Source organism: Asparagus officinalis, chromosome 9 (genome assembly GCF_001876935.1).
Source record: "Asparagus officinalis chromosome 9, Aspof.V1, whole genome shotgun sequence".
Taxonomy (NCBI): domain Eukaryota; kingdom Viridiplantae; phylum Streptophyta; class Magnoliopsida; order Asparagales; family Asparagaceae; genus Asparagus; species Asparagus officinalis.
In genome coordinates, this window is record NC_033802.1 from 928,706 (window position 1) to 954,954 (window position 26,249).

Genomic DNA, 26,249 nt, shown 5'->3' on the forward strand with positions numbered 1-26,249 from the left:
ATGGAGGGTGCAGAATATGTATGTGCGCATATGAAGCTTGGAAAATTACTTCTCCTCCACAAGTTAATGGCAAACCTTTTGATGTACAGACTGGTATAGATCCCATTTATCACCAATTTATCAAGTGTTAAGATTCAGCCGAGATATTTATGGGATTATGTATTTTTTTTATGAGAAAAAGGATGGACTACCAAATCCAGCCAGCTAAATTAATCAAAAATGGTTGTTATATAAAAAATACACACCCCCAACCAAGAGTGTGTATTATAGTCCATATCAGAAGCTACAAAGAATGAAAAACAACACCCCTCTGTACATAACCATGGATCTCCAACAAGGGGAAGATCATAATAAGTTCTAACAAAAACCAAAAGCAGAGCATTCACAATGGAACGGAGTTCTAAAGGATAAAAAACAAAAAACATCACTACTGAACCATTTATAACTCTTTATGGGATTATGTATTGACTTGGTTGTGATCATAATTAGTATTTCAGAATCGATCGTGTCAATATTGGGTATTTGACTGGTTTCGACCCAACAAAGCCCAGGTGAGGAAGTGGATGATATATATATAGTACTCTAACCGTTTGGAAATTAAAGCCCATATATCGTTATCGCATGACCACCTAGCTAGTAATATGAAACTGTCTGCATATATATAAAATAATTTTGCACGTGAATTAGAAATAACATGTTTGTGCCCAGCTGCCAGGGGTGTCACAGACATAACAGCATGTCGAGGTTTGCGATGAGTTAGTATTTTCCCTTTTTAATTTCCCCCTCCTCAAGATATATACTCAGTTCTAAGCAATTAAGGCTTGGGGGTAGGCCAGGGATAGGGTAGGTCTATCCCCCACTAGTGAATATGCCAAGAACTATATACGTGTCCACGGAATCATATCTACCAAATTAAAAAATGAGAATAAGTGGAGAAGAAAAAATACATTTTATGAAACTTTGGTTTTTCGAAGACTTGACTGCTACGCTCAAAGCCTAGGTCCAGGCACTTACCTATCCACAGCCCTACCAGCTGGGATACAAGATACCTAAGTCGGTGCAGGCACTTTGCCGATATGATCAGCCAATATGCCAACCCCACCTACTGTTGGCGTAAAGTGTGTTAGCGCCTGTGGCCGGGTAAATCTACAAGGAAACAGATATAAATGAAAGCAACTGTAGTGTTGTATTTTAAAACTTTTTCAAGTTAGCTGATGTGCGTTTGTAAAACACTGTGCTTAAAGCAATATTTGGCCTATTCCGGTGCAAGGATCTCAAGACCAAAGTGTTTCCAGGAACAGCAGTACAGTACAATGGTGTGCACCAACCAATTAAGTATTGTCAAGATCTCATTGATCTAGAAGACCTTTCGGTCAAGGCAACGATCTCCTCGATCTATTAAAACATTTCGGTTCAAAACCTTTCGGTTCAGGGGAAGATCTATCGATCTGTAAAAACCTTTCGGTTCATGCAAAGATCTTTCGATCTGTAAAAACTTTTCGATTCAGGGCCAAGTTCCTTCGGGCACAGTCTAAAGCTTGCACGCTTTCAAACTCTGCAGCAGCAGCACAACGTACAGCTCGAACACTTCAGTGTGTTTTTTCGTATGTACCAAGAGCTACCCCAATGAGCACTATTTATTTGCCTCTAAGGTCAGCTCGAGGGTCATCCGCAGTCAAATTGACTATTACAAATCATAATAACAATTATGATTGTAACAACAAATGACTTAATTGCTGTATGCAGTAATGCCTGAACACGAGGGTCGCATTTCTCGTACCCTCACACGAACACGATGGTCACGCCTTGCGAATGCGAGGGCCGCGTTCCCTTTCGCGAACGCGAGGGTCTCGTTCCCTCTTGCGAACGCAAAGCTCGCCCCACGCTGCAAACATGAGGCTCGTTCTCATGCTGTGAAACAACCTGCGAAGCGCCCTGAGTGGCGATCAAAGTGGCAGCCAACTAGCCCCGATGCCTTCGTGCGAAGCGCAAAGTGTCCCTAACAAAGCGTCACTTAGCGCCTCAGCCTGATTAGCCTCATCCCCGGCCCATTGGCCCACGACCCACTAGTACTCATGAATGATTAATTGATTTATTTATTTAAATCAAAAACAATTCTCGGCTTACATGACCTTTTGAAACACCAAAACTTTTACTTTCCACTACGCTACTAATGATTTCCAAAAAATACCAGTAGTTAATAAATATATAGTTTGAAAACTCGTTTTTGGAAAACAGTTTTGGTCAAAAAATCCAACAAAGTGATCATGATTCACGACAGTACGATCCCAATATAACTTCTCCTTTCTGTTTGCTTGGAAGTCCCTCAAGTATTCACGGTTCGCGGCAGGTAAATGTGGAGGAAGCGAGATAATTTCATAGGTAATAATCTGTGGCTTGAAAATTAATTAGCTTCAACATGAATCATTGACTAAGAACAAAGAACAAGTTGGACGGGATAAAACAGTGGTCTACGTGTAAAATGACACGACCGAGGGTTTAGTCCAGTTGCATGTACACAGAAGTAGACAAGCTACCGTTCTCAGTCCTACTTCTTTTAAAAGTCCACTAAGGAAAATGATGAGAGATTCCATGCATGTGAAGAAGTCTCCCGTTAATGGAAACTTTATTTAATTGTTTATTTAGTATTATGCATGTCATATTCATTGCGTGAGCATGTGTAAACGTAGATTCCCCCAGTCTTTAATTGCTGCTGTGTGAGCTAGTTGATCGACCTCTGTTTCTCTTCTTCAAGATGGCTAGTTCACTGGTACCTGGTTTGGTTTGGATACTTGTATCCTTCTTCTTTCTGCCTTCTGCGGTTGATAGGAGGAGTTGCGTTGAAGCTGCACGTCGGAGTTTGCTAAATTCAGAACGTGCAGATACGAATTCTATCGTTAGCGCCCAGTACAGGACTGCGTACCATTTCCAACCTCTTCGCAATTGGATAAATGGTATGTTTATGATCTCTTGTTATGTATGTATGTATATTATCGGTTAGGGATCATGTTTTCCAGCTTTCTGAGTTCAAACTTGTCCACTTGAAAAAGACCTTAGTGTAGGAACCATATTCTTTTGGTTCACTTGTGTTAACATGAATCTTCATAGTTATCCTTTTCATCTTCAATTATGTTAAAGGGGGGAAAAGACCTAGAATATTATTTCTAAAAGCTGTTTGCCTTGATGGGATCAAGACAACAAATCCCTTACTTGCGAGAACCTGTGAAGAAAACAAAATAACAATCGCTGCAGCAAACAATTCAGAAATAATGAGACAATCGATTTTTAACGTGGAAAACCCCCTCGAGCGTGAGGAGTAAAGACCACGGGACCGTAGTCCGCCAAAAAATCCACTATAATGAATAAACTTTGGGTTAATTACAACATCCACTCTACGTTCTCCGCAAACGAGAGACACAATACAGAGATTCCAGGTTCAACAACCAATCTCAAATCAAACGAATTCCAGCAAGAGACCACAACAAGAAAACCAAATTTTAGGCTGTACGAAAAACTCTCGGTTCACAAGGATTCCGGTAACCAAATCAAATCTTCACTGTTCAAATCCTAGAACCACAAGTTTAAAACATATCTTCAAAGTTTCAGATCAGTCAGAGAAGAATTCACTCTCTGATTATCCAAACGATCAGAACAGTGCAGAAGAAAACGTTCTTTGCACCCCTAGAACGATCAGCTTCGGTAAAACCTTGATATCTCCAAACCCAACCGATAGTAACTAATCTCCACCATTAAGAATTAAGACCAACGAGTCCTCCAAATTTCACACCGATCGGACAATAGATGAGTGTCCGATCGTCACACCAATCACATCTGCGTGAAAGAGACCTTTTTTCATCTTTCCTCTCAAACGAATTTATATCTTTACTCTCTAATTTTTGGCACACTGATTATTCACACTAATCAGAAGCTAATTAGTCAAAGTAGCCATCAAACTACATAGAAAACCGAGACACATTTTAATGAGTATTTTGGTTATCCAACCCAAACCAAAATACCATTTGGTTTCCTCCACTATGAGGAAAACCAACATGCCTTGGTCTCTAAATCATTATTTTGCTGGTATTCACCCATAAGAAAAACTTAATAATATGTGGATATGATATAGTTTATCATTAGAAAATGAACCTTCTATTTCGAATTTATACTTACAATCGCCCTTTTCGATATTAAAACGTTTTATGAAATGTCATATTTGACATTGCTCATATAATTCACGTGTCAGTACAAATTAGGAAGAATATGAGACATCTACTCGGCTCAAAGGGTTCTTCCTTCTCCCTTGGATTACCAGCTGGACCATTCCCACTGACGCTAGGGGCCCCACATGTGTTGGTCATTGTCTAGGGAACCGCTTTCCCTGTTTAATGAATTGGAATTGAATGACAAATTCTACATATTCAAAAAAGAAAAATTCCTCAAGGATCCAAAATATGGGACCAATAAATGGGACAAGTGAGGCGTCCCCCTCCTATTGGATAATGAGTTGGTCATCATTAATGATGACCAACTCATTATCTAATAGGAGGGGGACGCCTCACTTGTCCCATTTATTGGTCCCATATTTTGGATCCTTGAGGAATTTTTCTTTTTTGAATATGTAGAATTTGTCATTCAATTCCAATTCATTAAACAGGGAAAGCGGTTCCCTAGACAATGACCAACACATGTGGGGCCCCTAGCGTCAGTGGGAATGGTCCAGCTGGTAATCCAAGGGAGAAGGAAGAACCCTTTGAGCCGAGTAGATGTCTCATATTCTTCCTAATTTGTACTGACACGTGAATTATATGAGCAATGTCAAATATGACATTTCATAAAACGTTTTAATATCGAAAAGGGCGATTGTAAGTATAAATTCGAAATAGAAGGTTCATTTTCTAATGATAAACTATATCATATCCACATATTATTAAGTTTTTCTTATGGGTGAATACCAGCAAAATAATGATTTAGAGACCAAGGCATGTTGGTTTTCCTCATAGTGGAGGAAACCAAATGGTATTTTGGTTTGGGTTGGATAACCAAAATACTCATTAAAATGTGTCTCGGTTTTCTATGTAGTTTGATGGCTACTTTGACTAATTAGCTTCTGATTAGTGTGAATAATCAGTGTGCCAAAAATTAGAGAGTAAAGATATAAATTCGTTTGAGAGGAAAGATGAAAAAAGGTCTCTTTCACGCAGATGTGATTGGTGTGACGATCGGACACTCATCTATTGTCCGATCGGTGTGAAATTTGGAGGACTCGTTGGTCTTAATTCTTAATGGTGGAGATTAGTTACTATCGGTTGGGTTTGGAGATATCAAGGTTTTACCGAAGCTGATCGTTTCCCCCTCCTATTGGATAATGAGTTGGTCATCATTAATGATGACCAACTCATTATCTAATAGGAGGGGGGACACCTCACTTGTCCTCTCTATTGGTCCCATATTTTGGGTCCTTGAGGAATCTTTCCTTCAAAAAATTGTTTGGATGACGGGAAATACAGGAGAAATGGTAAAATAAATAATCTTTTTTTTGAGAGAAAGGATGGGATACCATAAAGAAAAATAAATAATCTTTAAGTACATATGATATTGAAATGTCATAAAATCATCATTTCATCTTTCCTAAAGTGTGGCCAAAACCTTTTGAAGTTAAGAATCTTAAGATGTTTATAGTAGCAGCTAGCCTTGTGGGAAAAAAAGAAGAAGCGGAACTACAATCAGTACAATATCACAACAAAAACTATTACCACAAAGTTTTTAATGCAGATGGCAAATTTTATCTTCAGACATATTGAGCTCTGTTTCGCTTGAATCTACTTGTGTCAGATCCAAACGGGCCAGTGTACTACAACGGCATCTACCACTTATTCTACCAATACAACCCGTATGCTGCAATATGGGGAAACATAACATGGGGTCACTCGGTCTCTACTGACCTCGTCCATTGGACGGGACTCGAACCAGCGCTCTCCCCTACCGACCCGTTCGATGTTAACGGGTGCTGGAGCGGGTCCGCCACGATCCCCGGCGGTGACGCGGAGAAGAGGCAGGTCCAAAACTTTGCGTACCCGAAAAACTTATCCGACCCGCTCCTTCGTGAGTGGATCAAACCTGGTTATAACCCGGTTATGGAACCGGTCGACGGGCTCGATCCAAACCAGTTTCGCGACCCGACCACTGGCTGGCTCGGACACGATGGGCTCTGGAGAGTAGCAGTCGGGGCTGAGGTTGGGCTAAAGGGGCAGGCATTGCTATATAGGAGCAAAGATTTTGTACGCTGGGCTCGGACTGACAACCCGTTGTTCGCCGCGAACGGGTCGGGTACGTGGGAATGTCCCGACTTTTATTACTTGAAGGGAGAGGGCGAGAAATACGTGCTGAAGATGAGTTTGGGAGAGGCTGATCAGTCTGATCACTACATGCTGGGAGCATATGACGAGGAGAGAGATACGTTCGTGCCCGATGACACGGAGGACGACGACTACAGAATGTGGCGGAGGTACGACTACGGGAAGTTTTACGCGTCGAAGACGTTCTTCGACGACAAGAAGCAGCGAAGGATCTTGTGGGGGTGGCTGAATGAATCCGATAGCGCAGCTGACGATGTAGCAAAAGGGTGGTCCGGTATCCAGGTACGCAACCATATATGCTTGCTCTCGGGAATTGACCCCCAAATGTTGTCTTCTGCATAATTAATAAGCAAACCCCATGTTGGTAAAAGTTTACTAAATTAATATCCTACTTGAGTTATACATTAAAATGCGCATTGATCGATATATCTCCATGATGTGGGTATGGATAGTCATATATTTCTAAATATAGTGAAGGACTGTGTTACTCATTTTTCATAATTTTCATTGTATGCGAGGCAGACTGTCCCGAGGGTTGTTACTTTAGATACCAACATGAAACAGCTTGTGCAGTGGCCTGTTCAAGAGCTTGAATCACTCAGAGGAAAACAAACAGATTTGCGTGGAGTTGAGCTCAAGACGGGGGATCTAGTTGAGGTCAAAGGACTAAAAGCCTCCGAGGTCAGTGTTAAGTCAATTTTATGAGCGTGTTATCTTGTTACGCCTTCGTTGACAATGTGAGAAATTAATTACAGGTAGACGTTGAAGCAGAATTTGAGTTGCCAAACCTGAAGACGGCGGAGCCTTTCGATGCCAATTGGATTTTAGACCCGGCAATGCTTTGTCGTGACAAAGGCTCTTCGGTTCAGGGAAAGATTGGCCCTTTCGGGCTATTCGTGTTGGCTTCGAGCGATTTAAAGGAATATACAGCTATTTCTTTCAGAATTTTCGACTCTGGCGAAGGTTACAAGGTCCTTATGTGCTCAGATCAGAGAAGGTACGATATATGTAGAAATTGTCAGATTACCATTTTTTTCAAAACAATAATAACAATCTCTTTCTCCTGTTGGATTTAATCTAATAAATCTATTTGTGGGCACATATGATTAATCAATGTGTATTGCTATCTTTCAGGATAACCCACTAAAGTGATCAATTAAGTTGGGTTAATTTGGTATTTAAATAAGTCATGGGGTTATATGTGCAGATACCAGGTTGTAATTGTGATTTATTGAGGGGCTAAATTACAAAAGTACAACATCTATAAATAAGGGGTTATGGTCCCTAACCTAGGGTTACATTCTCTAATTCTCTTCACCCCCATCTAAGAGAGAAATTCGGCTAAGGAGAAAACCCTAAGGTTAGAAGATCCAAAACCCAAAATCAAGATCAAGCAATGCATTCAGGTATAAGCTTCCGCTTTTTTAGATCCTTGTTAATCTCTTTGAATTAATCATGGCTATATGGTTTTAGATCTCAAGTTTTATGATGTAGATCTAACAAGTGGTATCAGAGCCACCTTGATTAATTCTTAGGGATTTAAGTTTTATTGGGTTTTTGATCTTAAATCTCTGGTTAAAGATTCATTTTTTGGGTTCGGATGAACAGTAATGTTCGGTGAACAGTAACAAAAATTTTTGTTCGGATGAACAGTAAAGTTTTTTCCCGGATGAACAGTAACTGAAAAATTTTTCTTTGATTTTTTCTTCAATTTTTTCCAATTCTGGATCTGTTTTGAAAATAAAAATCAAAGGTTTGTTTTGGGTTTGTCGGCGGCGGTTTCAATTTAAAACCCTAAGGGTTCATAGCGACAATTAAGGAGGTGGTTACCTCAAACGAACCTCGCGTTCGTTCAATTTTAACGAACCTCGCGTTCGTTCTAAGGTGAACCTCGCGTTCAACTCAGGTGAGCGTCAAGCTCAATTTTAATGAACCTCGCGTTCATACTTCAGACGAACCTCGCGTTCGAACTTCAGACGAACCTCGCGTTCGTACTTCAGACGAACCTCGCGTTCGTACTTCAGACGAACCTCTAATGCTTACAGACATTCAAACACCACTCAAGACGATATAGAAGAACAATATACACGTCATCAAGCAACATATGGCGGCGCGGCAGGACATGGTGCCGCGGCTAAGGCGCGGCAGGACATGGTGCCGCGGCTAAGGCGCGGCAGACCAAGGTGCCGCGGCTAAGGCGCGGCAGCCTATGGTGTCGCGGCTTAACCGCTGCAACCTATGGTGCCGCGGCAGTTAAAGAAGGATGTTGTGGCAGTTATAAGGGAGTTATCTGATGATTTTTGAAGTCCACGTGGCGGCGTATCAGAGATAGAACGTGTGCTGACGTGGACAGGCAGTTAAACCACGAAAAAAGTGGTTAAAGGTCGTGGGAGAACAGTTTCAAACACGTATGAACGTGGGTGTAACTGCCCCTTTAGCCGCGGCAGTGTCGACTGCCGCGCTCTTTGGCCGCGACAGTGTCGACTGTCGCGCCCTTTAGCCGCGACAGCATCAGCTGCCGCGCCTAAAGAGACAGTTATTGACCAGCTATTTCTTCAGTTATCGTCTAAGGAGGCTATAAATACCCCCCTATGGCCATCATTTAGAAGGGCGGAGCATTTTCTAGAGAGATTAGAGCAGAGAGCCTTGAGTTTTGGTGAATTAGAGCAAGAGAGAGAGTCTTCCTTCTTCACAAACATCCTCAAGAAGCTTCTAGCGAGTCCTAGAGATCTAAGCTCAGACTTGATCTTTGGAAGAGTGAACATCTTACATCGATAAGATATTCGCTTCAAATTCTTACTTCGATAAACGAAGGAAGAATCATTAAACCCCTCACGGTTCAATCAGAATCTGTGATTTGGTGGTCCACGAGTCAAAGCGCTCCCGGCACAGGCAAAGATCCCACGCAAGCAGCGATCCAAACAACGGTCCTGCGTTTGTTTCTCAAGAGTTGTAATTTTCCTTTTGTTGTGTAAAAGAAGTCTTATAAAAAGACTATTTCTTTTGAATTTATTGTAATCGACCGAAGATATAATGAATTCCACAACGAAACCAACTTTTGACCCAAACAGTTATGTGACTGGAAAATGACTGGTGTAACTAATAAATGAAGATAAATTTATGGGGTTGAATATACGTGGTATGAAAAATAGGGTGGCACTAGAGGCACACCTCTAACCACACCCCCTCTCTCATTTGCTACAGTGCACCGGGCCCTACATGGGATTTTAAATTTTAAAATCTCATGTAGAGCCCGGTGCACTGTAGCAAATGAGAGAGAGGGTGTGGTTAGAGTTGTGGTTGAGGGTGTGCCTTTATCATTTTCCTAAAAAAAAAAAATAAGATTATTATAGTTAATATGATAAGGTGGACCTGGAGGTACGCTTAAACGAACTTGGTTGCAAGTATTAAAAAAGGATCATAATAATTTTCAAAAAACAAAAAAGGATCTGTAGACGTCAAAAATGCTTACAGACATCTAAATATCACTCAAGACAAAGAGAAGGTGATAAAACATCAGTATCTAAGTCATGGGAGATCATACAAGCCCAAAGGAAGCAAAAGGATCTGTGAATCAACACAAAACAATGTGAATTCACAGAACAATGCAAACTACAGCGTGTGGGCGCGGCAGCTCATGGTGCCGCGGCTACAGCGCGGCAGCTCATAGTGCCGCGGCTAAGACGCGGCAGTTCATAGTGCCGCGGCTTGGGCGCGGCAATCCATGGTGCCGCGGCTACTATAGGGGATGCTACAGCGGTTACGAGGTAGTTATGTGATGATTATGTGAAGTCTACGTGGCGGCGTATCAGAAATAGAACGTGTGCTGACGTGGACAAGCAGTTAAACCACGAAAAAGGTGGTTAAAAGTCGTGGTCAAACACGTATGAACGTGGGTGTAACTGCCCCTTTAGCCGCGGCAGTGTCGACTGCCGCGCCCTTTGGCCGCGACATTGTCGACTGTCGCGCCCTTTAGCCGCGACAGCATCAGCTGCCGCGCCTAAAGAGACAGTTATTGACCAGCTATTTCTTCAGTTATCGTCTAAGGAGGCTATAAATACCCCCCTATGGCCATCATTGACAGGGGCTGAGCATTTTCCAGAGAGATTAGAGCAGAGAGCCTTGAGTTTTGGTGAATTAGAGCAAGAGAGAGAGTCTTCCTTCTTCACAAACATCCTCAAGAAGCTTCTAGCGAGTCTTAGAGATCTAAGCTCAGACTTGATCTTTGGAAGAGTGAACATCTTACATCGATAAGATATTCGCTTCAAATTCTTACTTCGATAAACGAAGGAAGAATCATTAAACCCCTCACGGTTCAATCAGAATCTGTGATTTGGTGGTCCACGAGTCAAAGCGCTCCCGGCACAGGCAAAGATCCCACGCAAGCAGCGATCCAAACAACGGTCCTGCGTTTGTTTCTCAAGAGTTGTAATTTTCCTTTTGTTGTGTAAAAGAAGTCTTATAAAAAGACTATTTCTTTTGAATTTATTGTAATCGACCGAAGATATAATGAATTCCACAACGAAACCAACTTTTGACGCAAACAAGCTGGCGACCACAGTGGGAGCCAACGGTCTCGCTGCCGAGACCGTCGTGTCGCAGCCGATCAAGATTCCAGTTGAATCCATGGTCGAATACGAATTCGACCAAACCAAGTTTGAGGAATATCTCTCATCATCCTCTTCAAGATCTTCATTATCTCGCAAGTACAAGAGGATCTCACAATTGAGGAAGAGTTGCATGCCAAAGAAGGCACAAAATGAAGACTCTCGCCTGATTGTTGCTGAGGATTTTACTCGCAACACCTCTACTCACAATGACTCTTATCTAGTTAAAGAGTCATCGAATCAAAGCCCGCCGGCATTAACGAAAAGAGCTCGTCGGAGACAACGTCAACGCCGTGCTCGCCAAATGGCTAAAGCCTTGGAACAAACCGACGGGGTTCGTTACCACGCGGACCTAGAGTCGAGGAGACATCGAGTGGTTCAGTTGTCTCAACAACCAATCACTCGTATCTCTGCTAAAACAACGACGGATGAATGGACTATTGTCAAAAAGACTCGTTCGACCCTCAAAGAACGTATACAAAAACGTCGTGCAAAAGCTGCTAATGCCCATGCTCTCTCACAACAAAGACGAGAAAAGAGAAAGGAAATGGTGACCAAAGAATCACCAAAACTTCGTCAAGTTTGGATTCCAAAGTCTGGACTTATGCAAAATCAGCATTCGGAGCCCGTTAAGACTCCATACCCACAAGGGGGTGGTTCTAAACGTGCGACTCCCGACATAACCTTGGATCGCTTAAAGACAAAAATAAATTGTCCTGAGAATGCCAACAAGGTTTTATACTCCCAGAAGAAGACGCATTCACCAAATGATATCGTCATACCTGGGAGATCATACCAACAGACGATACGATTTTTTGGCAATCATACCAATGAATCGTATTATCAAATTGAGGTTGTGAATAATTTTCGAAAGAGAGTTATTCGAGAGATAAACTCTCGTTGTTCCTGTGCACGACTCGTCAAAACAGCATTATCAGAATGTGACTGTTTCAAACGAGAAATCATCCCACGAAAAGTCTCTGCATTATCAAAGCCTAAGCTGAGACATTTCCGCAAAAGAAAATCAGCTGCCCAAAATGATGAATTCCCTGAAGTCACCATCAACGTAGCTGATAGAAGAAAGTCTAAACAGCATTCAAGTGACTCAAATCCCGACTTTTCCCCGAAAGGAAAAGTCAATCCAAGAATTGCTCAAAGGATGTCTCGACTCCAATTAGGAGCTATCAGACGCAGAGACTACAAGAGAATGCAAGAAGGAATGTCCTCGGAGGATGAATTCTCGGACACTTATTCTGCAATCGCTTCTGATGATACAATGTCTAGCACAGGACAAATCAGAGAAGTATTCACAATCACTGCTGATCAGTTCACTCAAATACTTCAGGAAGCTCTAGCCAAACAACGTGAAGAAATTAGAGCTGAAGTGAAGACAGAAATGAAGTTGGCTATCCAACAAATGAGAGAACTGTTAACTCAACAGCCTCAACCTCCTGAGTCCAATCAGCGACTTGAATCCAGCCACCACACTCGGAATGTTGTAGAGGACAGTGATCCAGAGGTGGATGAAGTCATTATGGCTGATACACCTCCCAATGACAATAACGCTGGGGGTGGTTTAACGGATCCTCCCAATAACGATATTGGGGGTGGTTCAATAGCACCTCTCACTGGGGGTGGTCCAATTATCTTTACTCGACATCATTCAGAAAGAAATGAAGACGATGACGGGAAAATGCAAAAACTTGAAGACAAAATCAATGCTTTGATGACGGCTCAAGAAGTTAAGAAGACGGGTATTCCATGTCCTTATCCGAGGGAATGGGATTCAATACCATACCCGACCAAATTCAATCTGATTAACTTCACACCGTTTGAAGGGAAGAGTTCGCCGATTCAACACTTGATTTATTTCAAGTCTCATTTGGGCATAATCTCTGGAAACGAGGCCTTAATGATCCGGTCATTCGTTGGCACCCTTCGTGGGCCCGCCTTCGATTGGTACCGACGGCTCAAGCCAGGGAGCATCAATTGCTGGGATGACATGGAAAGTTTGTTCCTCAGCAACTTCTTCGATGATGACACCGAAGTGTCAATCGGAACTCTTTTGGATGAGAAGCAAAAAGACGGAGAGTCAGTCGACAATTTTGTCAAGCGTTTCCGTAACATGGCGATGAATTGCAGAGATCCTATTACAGAGGAGTTCATCCTGCAAACATGCCACAATAACCTCTCCATCGATGTCCTGGAAGCTCTGGGGGTCGTGCCATCCACAACTTGGAAGGAGTTAAAATCTCGGGGTGAACAAGCTGAGCACTTTCTTAAAAGAAAGAAAGCTGAGAGAGGCCAACCAATGACATCTGCAATCATTGAGAATGCGACTCTCGATCCGAGGTTTCAAAAGGAATATTCTTTCGAAGATGATGAAGCTCCAGCCATCTTGGAATACCTCCTCGCTAATGACAAAATCGAGCTACCACCTATTAAAGATCAGGATGGTGCTAAAATGATTATGGATCCAAATTACTGTGCGTACCACAGAAGGGTTCTTCATCCCACTGAGATTTGCTTTGGACTCAAAAACAAGATCCAAGCCCTAATTGACTCCGGCGTCATAACGACGAAAGAAGTCGAGTAAAGACGACCATAAAACTCCATTGGGTACACGAGTATAAACTGTTTCCCCTCACTCCGAAAAGTATACGAGTATAAACTGCTCCTTAATACTCCAACAGGTATATGAGTCTAAACTATTTCCTTTCTTTCACGGGAAGTTCCTGAAGAATGCCATGCATGGTACTTTTAAGGATAACCCGATCATATAGCTAAACATAATGATAAACTCAGTTTCACAAGAAAAAGCTGGGGGTGGATGGTTCATGTAACGGAAGTTCCCGAAAGAATGCTATATGTAATTTTCTTAGGAATAACCCGATCATTACAAACAAAGTGTTAAACACTACATCCCCACGGTGATTTCCGAATATTCATTTGCTGAGATGAGATTCGATCACTTCGTTGGATCAATCTTCCCTCTCAAACCCTCCTTTGGTCAAACCTTTAAACAGTTAGGACCAAAGCCAAAATCCCCTCTCGATTCGTTCCATGAACGAGAGGTCCACAAATTGAACGATCAAACCTTTAAACAGTTAGGATCGTCTCAAATCCCCATCTTGGTCAAACCTTTAAACAGTTAGGACCAAAGCCAAAATCCCCTCTCGATTCGTTCCATGAACGAGAGGTCCACAAATTGAACGATCAAACCTTTAAACAGTTAGGATCGTCTCAAATTCCCATCTTGGTCAAACCTTTAAACAGTTAGGACCAAAGCCAAAATCCCCTCTCGATTCGTTCCATGAACGAGAGGTCCACAAATTGAACGATCAAACCTTTAAACAGTTAGGATCGTCTCAAAACTCCAACTTGGTCAAACCTTACTACAGTTAGGACCAAAACCAAAATCCCCTTTCGATTCCTTCCATGAACGAGAGGTCCAGCTTCGATTTGTGCAATCAAAACTATAAAAGTTAAGATTGCTTCCAATCTCAATTGATCAAACCTTATTCAGATTCTCTGAATAGAAATCCCAATTTAAATTTCCTTTGTACCAGGAGATAGAATATAAAATTCTTCCTCTCCGATTCCGGGTTCATCTCTACCAACAAACAAGAGACCAGGAGATAGAATATAAAATTCTTCCTCTCCATCATCGGGTTTATCTCTACCAACAAACAAGAGACCAGGAGATAGAATATAAAATTCTTCCTCTCCATCATCGGGTTCATCTCTACCAACAAACAAGAGACCAGGAGATAGAATATAAAATTCTTCCTCTCCATCATCGGGTTCATCTCTACCAACAAACAAGAGACCAGGAGATAGAATATAAAATTCTTCCTCTCCATCATCGGGTTCATCTCTACCAACAAACAAGAGACCAGGAGATAGAATATAAAATTCTTCCTCTCCATCATCGGGTTCATCTCTACCAACAAACAAGAGACCAGGAGATAGAATATAAAATTCTTCCTCTCCATCATCGGGTTCATCTCTACCAACAAACAAGAGACCAGGAGACAGAATATAAAATTCTTCCTCTCCATTATCGGGTTCATCTCTACCAACAAACAAGAGACCAGGAGATAGAATATAAAATTCTTCCTCTCCATCATCGGGTTCATCTCTACCAACAAACAAGAGACCAGGAGATAGAATATAAAATTCTTCCTCTCCATCATCGGGTTCATCTCTACCAACAAACAAGAGACCAGGAGATAGAATATAAAATTCTTCCTCTCCGATTCCGGGTTCATCTCTACCAACAAACAAGAGACCAGAATACTCCAATAGGTATACGAGTCTAAACTATTTCCCTAATCTCAACAGGAAGTTTCTGGAGAATATCACTCAGAATATTCTTAAGAATAACCTGAATACTCCAACTAGGTACACGAGTCTAAACTGTTTTCCTACCCTCAACAGGAAGTTTCTGGAGAATATTACTCAGAATATTCTTAAGAATAACCTGAATACTCCAATAGGAACACGAGTCTAAACTGTTTCCCTAATCTCAACAGGAAGTTTCTGGAGAATATTACTCAGAATATTCTTAAGAATAACCTGAATACTCCAATAGGTACACGAGTCTAAACTGTTTCCCTAATCTCAACAGGAAGTTTCTGGAGAATATCACTCAGAATATTCTTAAGAATAACCTGAATACTCCAATAGGTACACGAGTCTAAACTGTTTCCCTAATCTCAACAGGAAGTTTCTGGAGAATATCACTCAGAATATTCTTAAGAATAACCTGAATACTCCAATAGGTACACGAGTCTAAACTGTTTCCCTAATCTCAACAGGAAGTTTCTGGAGAATATCACTCAGAATATTCTTAAGAATAACCTGAATACTCCAATAGGTACACGAGTCTAAACTGTTTCCCTAATCTCAACAGGAAGTTTCTGGAGAATATCACTCAGAATATTCTTAAGAATAACCTGAATACTCCAATAGGTACACGAGTCTAAACTGTTTCCCTAATCTCAACAGGAAGTTTCTGGAGAATATCACTCAGAATATTCTTTATCATCGGAGCGATGAATTGTGATACTTGTGATTTGAGTAGGATTTTGGGGAAGTTTGTTACTCCACTGAAAACAAGTTATTTATTGCTCTGCTGAGGAGAGCTAATAAATTGACAATGAGTTGGAGACTTATCATTCTATTAACGAGAATTGATAAGTGGATTCTGGGGTGTAGTATTAACCCAATGAGAATTTAAATTCTGCTAAAGAGATACAGAGGTTTTGACTAACACTCTGTTGGGAGGGCTCATGACTTTGAGGAAAAAAGTGTTGTGTTTGATGACACCAATGTAAATTCTTCATTTAGAAGAATTATAACGCTGAAGTGACCTTCGCGTTTGGGATTCAGAACGTGAGGTTCGGTCCTTCGTGGCGCTAGCCGACTGTGAGCTTCGCGTTTTGGAGATGGTTGGGATTCACTCCTAGAATCCCGTGCCATCTTAACAGCTTGGTGGCTGTTATAAATAGACCTGAGTGGTCATATCAAAAGTCACTTGACTTTCAAGACTTTCGGCTATTTCCAAGAACGAGAACTCTCGTTTGATTACGGCGAGATCTCCGACGAGCTTCTTCTCACTCGTTCAAAGGAGTTTCATTCGATCGACTGCATCAATGGCGCCTCAGAGGACGGGTTCGAACTCCAAGAAGGTCATTGGAGCGACTTCCGACATGCCGTCGGCTGAGAATGCCGGCAGTGCTCTTGTCCATGCGGGATCCTTGCCGTCGACGTCGCCGCCGCAGGGGCCTCCCTGTCGTGGTGAGTGCTGACTGAAATAACTTTCCTTGGCAAGTTCTCTGAAAACCCTAGATGGGTTCTTGATAACGAGGAAGATGACTCGTTTTAACTCAATGAAAACGCGGGGTTGGGATCCTATGTGGGTCTCGACCCTCGCGTTCAAGTTTTTCAACACGAGGTTGACTCTCGCGTTTGAGGCTTCTGACGCGAGATTCGACCTTAGCGTTGGAGATTTCTGACGCGAGGTTTGACCTTCGCGTTGGGGACGAGACTTTAACCCTTTGTGTTTCTGACTATGTCTTTATGTCGATAGCTCGCTTCTAGCTGCTAACTTCTGCTTTCGATTGTGCAGTGCTTTTCCCAAACGTGCCGCTTTCACAAGAGCACCATTTCGGATATATTGGTGGACCTGACCCGAATGAATTATTTAGTCTTCAGAATAGGATTCCATTATGTACTTTTCCTGATTCGGAAAGAGCGGAAATGATTAAATTCCCTCAATGCTCTACTCTCAGGATTTTGATAACTGACTTGGACTTGGAGACCCCTGTTGGTCATGCCCAGTTTCCCAAACCAGCATTCATATTTGGAGATCGCATACCAGTCGATGACCATCTCACATATGTGGAAGATTCGAAGCTGCTGTGGAGAGCTGATAATCGCTCTTTATTTCTCCCAAACATGAAGAGGATGTACCCTCTCTCCTACTTTTTAAATGTGAGCTGCCGTCGGGGTTTGACCTTCGACATAGTAAAGGAGAAGGAGAACGTGTCGCTTGGATTTGGTCGACGAGCTCGTACACAAATCGGGGAACAACTCAAGGGGTTAAAACCTGGTTTGTTTGAGAAGAAAGAGCTGGTTCCGGAGGTGCCACGTCCAGCGAACATTTTTATCCGCCAATTCCTTGCAACTCAGGGTGGATTCTCTACCCAGGCGTTCAGGTCCCCTGGGTGGGTCTGTTCTGGCGAAGGAGGGTGGTGGACCCGCATGGTTGACTTTGTTCTTGAAGAGCTTAAGGACTCGCTCGCTCAATCGGGTCTCACAGTTCCTGTGTTAGCTACACGACGGGGAGTCGTGCAGAGGGAGAGTTAGGTTTTGCTCTTCATGAGATGCAGGCAGTGTCGGGGCTGCCGCTTGGAAAAACGCCCTACGAGGAGTTTATCCCCACCACCGAGGAGCTTTCTCTACTGAAGGTGGCGCACCCGGAAATTTACACTACTTTCTGGGAATTGAAGTGCCACTTCCACATATGTGCCCAAGTCTTTGGGATGAGTGGAGGGGGCATCATGCATACCACGTGGGCGGAATACCTCTTTCGGAATTTAAACCGAAAAGATGTAGCCGTTTCCCGCGTTGCTGTTATCTCTCATAAGGATGCCAAAGCTCGAATTATGGCCTCCAGTGCTACTTATAAGACAGAGCATGCCGAGGATGATTTTGAAGCTGGTGTCGAATTTGAAAGTTTCCACTACCAAGCCACAGTTCCTATCTCTGACACGGCTCTACTTGCAGGCTTTTTCATGATTTGGTTGAAGCGGTGTGTGGTACCGTCAAGACCAATAGAAGCAATATTAGCTGAGGTTGTGTACCCAGCTGTTTTACTAGCGCATGGGAGACCTGTGAGTCTCCTTACTGCTATGGTTGGCTGTATCCAGAACGGCCTGAGGGTATTGACTTCAGAACTTCTCAGTGCTTCGGGAGTCAAAGCTACTAAGAAGAAAACTGGGAAAGCTCCTCAACCACGTGTACCAATGCCGTATACATATTTAGTGGCCTGGTTCGTGTTGCATTGCCCTTCTTTGATGACAGGAGTGCATGAGGGGGATGATGCTTATACTCCCTTCGTACAGAGATTGGAGTCGGCCACGTGGACTAGTTCTTATATAGTCAGGGCTCGACAGCTTCTATCCCGGGAAGATAATTACCGGGTTTTCTGCTGTGCTCCTAACTTTGACGGAGCTGATGTGGAGGATGCTCGCTTCATGGATTTGCTTTTTGAAGGCTCGTCTTCTTTGGAAGAGGGTACATTCAGCTGGCTTCTTATGATCAGGTTGGGCTACCTGGTCTATCGCTCGCGGGAGAAGTGCATAATCGAGCCTTACATGCCTTCACGGTTCGCCAGACAGTTTGGGTATGACCAACTCTATGTTGGTAATCCTAACCCGGCGTTAGCTCAGATTAGGAATTTGTATGAAGGAGCTCGTGCATGGTACTTCTTCTCCGCCGGGGGAACCCATGCGCAATTCACTTTACCCAACTCACCACCCGGCTGTTCTACTGTTATGGATTTCTGTCAGTGGTTTGGGGCTACCTGGTCTATCGCTCACGGGAGAAGTGCGTAATCGAGCCTTACATGCCTTCTCGGTTCGCGAGACAGTTTGGATATGACCAACTCTATGTTGGCAATCCTAACCCGGCGTTAGCTCAGATTGGGAATTTATGCGAAGGAGCTCGCGCATGGTACTTTTTCTCTGCCGGGGGAACCCATGCGCAATTCACTTTACCCCATTCATCACCCGGCTGCTCTGCTGTTATGGATTTCCGCCAGTGGTTTGCCGAAGCTTCTCAGATTCCGGAGTATGACGTTTATACTTCATGTATAAACGAGATTCGGGAATTGTATCGTTCACGGAGCGGTTCTGCGAGTACTCGTCTACCAGGGATGGAAGAATACCTATCTTGTGAACAGGAAGCGACCGGAGCCGTTGAAGCTCCTAAAGACTTGTCCACCGTAGAACCTTCTGAAGAAGAGGTTCCTACGGGAATTGAAGAGGGAAAGCCAATTGATGATTCTCCTGAAGAAAAGACCACTGAGGAGATCCCTGCAGAAGAGCCCGTTCCTACACCTCGTTCTTTAAGATCGGGTAAGGAAGCTCTTTCTGCTGCTGAGCAAGGTGAGTATGACAGGAGAATCCGTAAGCGGATACCTGTCATGGCCAAGAATTCCAAGAGGGCCAAAATAATGGGGGATGCGATGAAGTCTGCGCTCGTTGAGCGTTCTACTGACGGAGAGGACGAAATGCCTCAATCGATCCCCTCAGTTCCTGAAGACGATGGGGCTGAAGAGGGTCCTTCTTCTGAAGTTGCTCCAACACGTGTTCAGGATGATCATACGGATCCAATCTATCCAACTCTTCCTCCTCCACGCTCAGGAGCTCTGAAGAAATCAATTGATGAACTGGAACGTTGGATGCAAACAATTATTGGTATGATCAGTGTTGAGGGGGCTTCTCTTGAAGACTGTAAATCCATCTTGAGCCAATGTTTGGACGACATCAAGGCCAAAGGGGATGCATCCTGGACTGAGCACTGCCAGGGTGGGATCACTCTTTTGATGGCAGAATTGACAGCTTTCAGGGAGTTACAGCGCGCCAATTTAGATTCTGAAGTGGAGCCGGCTCTTTCCTTGGCGATAATCTCGAGAGCGCATCACCCAGGGAATCTTCGCAAGGAACTATCTGATAAAATAGCCCGTATATCAACTTTAAGGAAGCGACACTCTAAAGCATATGCTAAAATCAAACGTGTTGCTTCTGATATTCGTGATATTGAAGAGACTATCGCTCGATTAGAGGCCGAGTTGGACCAGAAGAAAGCTCAATTGGCCCACTACGAGGATGTCAGAAAAGAGCTTGAGCATAAAAGTGGCCAAATTTATACGAAATTTTGCCGTACACTCCACGCAGCTGAGCAGACTCGTAAGGACATTGTTGCTACTCTTCCTATTGAAGCAGAACTCAGAAAGGAGATCGAGGAACAAGTTCGAGCGGCTCACCGGGAGAAACTCTCTGCCTTCAAGTCTAGGCTAAAAACCCTCAAGTTAATGAAGCCTGATGTTTAGCTCTTGACCTGTTTTTGATTAAGGAATTTTGTATCTTTTTCATTTTGTGTTTGGATTAACCACATCGAATGAAAATGATATCACTTTTGCTCTTTATCGTCTCTTTTTATTGAAATCTGGTTCAAGACAATAGAAAATAATGCAAATGTTATCGAAATTCCCTTTATCATTTATTCAGAATAATTCCATCAAATTACAATCGTCAGAGGTGTAGTGTTAACATGACGAAATACAAGATAGAATTACACTATGAATAGGCAACCCCCAGCCTGATTTGGTTGGGGTTTAGGGGGCTACATGATTTACGGGAAGTATCTCTTGAGAAACTTCCCATTAATTGGCATCATGAGCCTGTCTCCTTCTTGATTGATGAGGCGGTATGCTCCGTTCGAATAGACTGATTCTATTACGAAGGGCCCTTCCCATTTAGGATTGAACTTCCCTTTGGTTTTGTGTGTCATCACCATGGGTCGTCTGTTGGCCAACACTAGATCGCCTTTCTTGAAGATCCGTTCCTTAACCTTTTTGTTGTAGGCTTTGGAAATACGGGCTTGATACAACTCGATCTGTTGTTGAGCTTGAAGTCGCTTGTCGTCTAAGGCTTCAAGTTCTTGCAGACGTCGTTGATGCTTTTCTTCTTCTGTTAGTCCAGTTGTGATAGCGACTCTCAGAGAAGGGATCTGGATTTCCAATGGCAATACAGCCTCACAGCCGTATACCAACGAAAAAGGTGTGGCTCTTGTAGAGGTCCTTACCGTAGTGCGATAAGCCCAAAGACATTCACCCAGTCTTTCATCCCAATCGCGCCGGCTTTTAGAAACAAACTTTTTGAGAAGCTTCACTATGGTTTTGTTAAAAGCTTCTGCAAGACCATTTGCTGGTGGATAATATGCCGTGGATGCAACACTTTGGATTCTAAATTTATCACAGAATCTCTGAAACCCAAGGCCGACGAATTGTGTCCCATTGTCGTGAACTATTCGCCTCGGGACTCCAAAACGGTAGACAACATGATGCTTGATGAACTTGATTACGTTTGAAGTCTTGACTTCTTTTAACGGGATTGCATCCGCTCATTTGGAGAAATAGTCGGTTACGGCTAAAATGAACCGGTGTCCCTTGGACGTCGGAGGGGAAATCGGTCCGACGATATCCATACCCCACATTTCGAATGGCCAAGTCGCTGATGTGGGGTGTAAATTTCCTGGCGCCTGGTGGATGAAATCCCCATGAATTTGGCACGCGTGACAACGTTTAGCATAGTCAACCGCGTCTGAAAACATCTTCGGCCAATAATAGCCGATGCGTCGGAGGCGATCTCCTAATTTAGCTCCAGGCTGATGAGCTCCGCACATTCCGCCGTGAGCTTCCTTGAGGGCCTCTTTTGCTTCCTTCCGAGAGAGGCATCGAAGCAAAACTCCATCATACGATTTACGATACAGGACTTGAGAGACTGCGTCGTAATAGAATCGGAGGGCCTTTCGTTTGATAGAGGCCGCTTCCTTAGGATCTTCTGGCAGAATTCCATATACGGCATAGTTGATGTACGAGAATCGCCAATCCCTGGATTCAAACTCTATAGAGGTTGTACAGACTTCTCCTGACGGTGTCTCGTCTGAGTTTTCTTCTGTAGGAATTTTAGAAAAGTATAGTTTCCGTCCCGCGACTGGAATCGTTGTTTCAGTCTTCGGTGGCAATGCTAATGAGGTTGCCAAGGAGGCTAGAGCATCTGCATAAGCATTCTGAGCTCGTGGTATATATTCGATGAAGAAACCTTCGAACTTTTGAGCTTTTGAGCTTGCTCTAGCACTGCGAGGTAGTACGGGATCAAATCCTCATGACGAACTTCGTATTCTCCTCGGACCTGATTAACGATGAGTTGGGAGTCACCGTAAGCCTTAAGGTGTCGAACATTGAGTTCTTCAGCAAATTGTATTCCTAATAGCAGAGCATTATACTCGGCTACGTTGTTAGTGCAAGGTTCGATTAAGGAGAATCCTCTGGGAATTACATGGCTGTTCGGAGAGATTAATACTACTCCTACTCCCGCGGTGATTGCTCCATGAGGATTTGCTCTGGATGCACCATCGAAGAATAACTTCCACACTTGCGTAGCTTCTTGAGTAGCGCAAGCTTCGGCGACTTCGTCCGATGTTCGGCTCCCATCATAGTCCTGCTCAGGTAATAGATGGCTTGCTCTTGACCTTGATCATTGTTCTGAGCTAACAAAGCACCAAGAGAATGATCCATGGCCCTCACATATAACAGGAATGGTTTTCCTGATATTGGGGCCACGAGAACTGGCGGTTGAGTTAAATATCTTTTAATCTCTTCGAATGCTCTTTGACACTCTGCATCCCAAACAAAGGATATTCCTTTCTTCATGAGCTTAGAGAAAGGTTGGCAGCGCCCTGAAAGATTTGATATGAATCTTCGAATGTAGGCCAGTCTGCCTTGCAAACCTCTGAGCTCTTTGAGATTCTTCGGAGGTGGCATGTCTTGGATGGCACGCACTTTTTCTGGGTCAAGAGAGATTCCCTTGGAGGTAACGATAAATCCCAAGAATTTTCCACTTGAAACTCCGAGAAATGATTTTGTCGGATTCATCTTCAGCTGATGTGCTCGCATGATTTCGAACATTGTCTTCAGATCTGCAAGATGATCATCTTTGCATTGGCTCTTTACCGCTATGTCATCAACGTAGCACTCGATCTTCTTTCGTAAGTATTCATGGAAGATGGTGTTCATTGCACGTTGATAAGTTGCACTTGCATTCTTCAGACCGAAGGGCATCACTGTGTAGCAATATACCCCCAGCGGTGTTCTAAAAGCAGTATGCTTTTCGTCGTCCAGGTACATCTTGATCTGATTGTACCCGGAGAACCCGTCCATAAAGAACATCCTTTCATATCCGCAGGTGTTGTCAATCATAACATCCGTGATGGGGAGTGGGAATTCATCTTTCGGACAGGCGGCATTGAGATCGCGGAAATCGATACATATCCGGACTTTACCGTTCTTCTTAGGAACTGGGACGATGTTGGCCACCCAGTCAGGGTGTTGTTCTTCCCTAACAAAACCTGAGTCTATAAGCTTTTTAACTTCTGACTCAATTGATTCCATGATCTCTGGACGAAACCTGCGTTGTTGTTGTTTAACGGGTTTTACATCCGGATCGATGTTGAGACGGTGCATGGCCACCTTCGGGTCAAGACCAGGCATATCTTCATAATTCCAAGCGAAGACATCTATATATTCTCGGATGAGAGATATAAGGTCTTCCTTCTCGGATGATGATAGGTCTTCAGCTATAAAGATAGGGTTAAGATCGCGGAAATCAATGCATATCCGGACCTTACCGTTTTTCTTGGGAACTGGAACAATGTTGGCCACCCAGTCTGGGTGCTGCTCTTCCCTAACAAAACCTGAGTCTATAAGCTTTTTAACTTCTGACTCAATTGATTCCATGATCTCTGGACGAAACCTGCGTTGTTGTTGTTTAACGGGTTTTGCGTCCGGATCAATGTTGAGACGGTGCATGGCAACCTTCGGGTCAAGGCCAGGCATATCTTTATAGTTCCAAGCGAAGACATCTAGATATTCTCGGATGAGAGATATAAGGTCCTCTTTTTCGGATGATGACAAGTCTTCAGCTATGAATATGGGCTTAGGATCATGTTCATCTCCCATGTTGACCTGGATCACTTTATCTTCAGTGGGTGGTTCGCATTGTTCGAATCGCATATCCCACAAGATATTGAGGCGTTTGATCCAAGAATCATTGGTCGATTCCATCAACTCCTCGTCACCCCCTGCGTCTTCATCTGGATGACTAGTTGAAACCATGTTCACAGACAGGTTTTTAAAGAAAGGTCCAACACTGATGTCGGACTCGTATGAAGATGTTCCAGATGAATGGTCGTGACGCAGGTAATTACTGGTTTCGTTTTCCGAAGCAGGGGGAGGTGTAACGTAACCCACTCCTCTTCCGGTTTTTTGATAATAATCCGGAGGTTTTCCTTCAGGAGTGAGAGACATCCGGATCGGGTTCGTCTTCCTTTCCTGAAGTTCAAGCCCTGTTTCTCATTAAAATTATACCCCATTTGTTTCATTAAGTATATAGAATTGGGTTCATGGTAATGGAATTGGGGAACTCCGTCGTCTTCCTCTGAACTTGCTCGTTTGAGTTGTTCGGGTTTGACTTTACCAAAACAGATCGGCTTCTGCCCTTTCCTTTTGGATGGGACTTTGAAGAAAGCCTTCTGTGCGTCCTCCACTTCTTCATCTGAAGCGAAGGATGACCGGATTGGCAAGGTGAGTGACGCCTCTGTGCACAGTATGTGCCATGGGTTGGTACCTGCACTAGAATCATTCTCTATTTGTTCATTTTTAGGAGAGACATCAGACAAGTACGCTAAAATAAAATCTTCATTAATGCCCCACTCGCCCTCACTTGGTGTAGGCTGTCTAAAAATCACAATAGATAGCTTATTCAAACAAGCTCCGACAACGGAGGTCACAATCAGACGACTTCCCAATCACTGCATCCGCAACTCCACAATCGCCACAAATGCGACCTCACTTCTGAGATGATTGATCTTGATGGCTGTGACAACAGCATGGCTAATATCATAACAACTATTAGAGATGCTGATGAGCAGTGGGACGATTTCAGAAATAAAAGGTTGGACTCAGTTGGTGAGTTGCTTGGTAGAGAGCTGTGGGCAAATATTCATCTTTAAGACACTATGGATGTTGATTCCCGTCTAGCTCCTACAACGAAAGCTACAATCAAATAGTTTTCGGGTCGGTGAACGAAAGTTGCGAATGGAGGGCTTTTCACATAGATCGAGAAGAGTTACAATTCAACGACACTCCTGATGGATTGATGAAAATTCTATGCAGCAGTCTTCACAATCTACAGTGAAAGTTACAATCTGACGGCTTTCACACCCCACAACAGCTAAAGCTAGGATTATTGAACAACGGTCCTTGCAACGCTCTACAGAAGAAGTTACAAGTCAAATGGCTCCTTCTAAAACGTGGATGTCATCCCCGCGTCACCAATTTGGAAATGACAGCGACCCTCGCGTCAACAAGGCACAAGCCAAACGTGAGCGACCCTCGCGTTTAATGGTGTTCAACCAACAGTGACCCTCGCGTCATCAAGGCACAAGCCAAACGTGAGCGACCCTCGCGTTCAATGGTGTTCAACCAACAGCGACCCTCGCGTCGACAATGCACAAGCCAAACGTGAGCGACCCTCGCGTTCAATGGTGTTCAACCAACAGCGACCCTCGCGTCGACAATGCACAAGCCAAACGCGAGCGACCCTCGCGTTCAATGGTGTTCAGCTAACACCCAACTTCGCGTCTCAATTCAAAGAACACGAAGTTGAGTTCTAAACGCCAGAATGGGCGTTTGACTTATTCAAACATAAGTCGAACGGTTCCAAAACCGTTTATCCCACGTTCTGAGGGATTTTCGCCCACGTAGGAGCGGATATAGGAGTCAGTTACAATCTCCTATCCCCCTATAAAAACTCAACGAACTCAACTGAGTTAAGGGGTTGATTGGATTTTCTCTGGGCTCAGATCAGAGGCTATTGGCTGGCTCGTTGAAAACCACTCTGGCTTGGAGATTCAGCAGCAACGAAATCCTTAG

At 43.4% G+C, this 26,249-nt stretch overlaps 1 protein-coding gene across 1 annotated transcript; it reads left to right on the forward strand.

Annotated features, from left to right (window-relative positions):
- LOC109824107 (beta-fructofuranosidase, insoluble isoenzyme 4-like) lies at nt 1-26,249 on the forward strand. Its single transcript, XM_020390630.1, has 6 exons — nt 1-93; nt 2,756-2,954; nt 5,833-6,638; nt 6,879-7,037; nt 7,112-7,353; nt 26,180-26,249. Exons 1-6 carry the CDS (start codon nt 1-3, stop codon nt 26,247-26,249), a joined length of 1,569 nt encoding a protein of 522 aa, XP_020246219.1.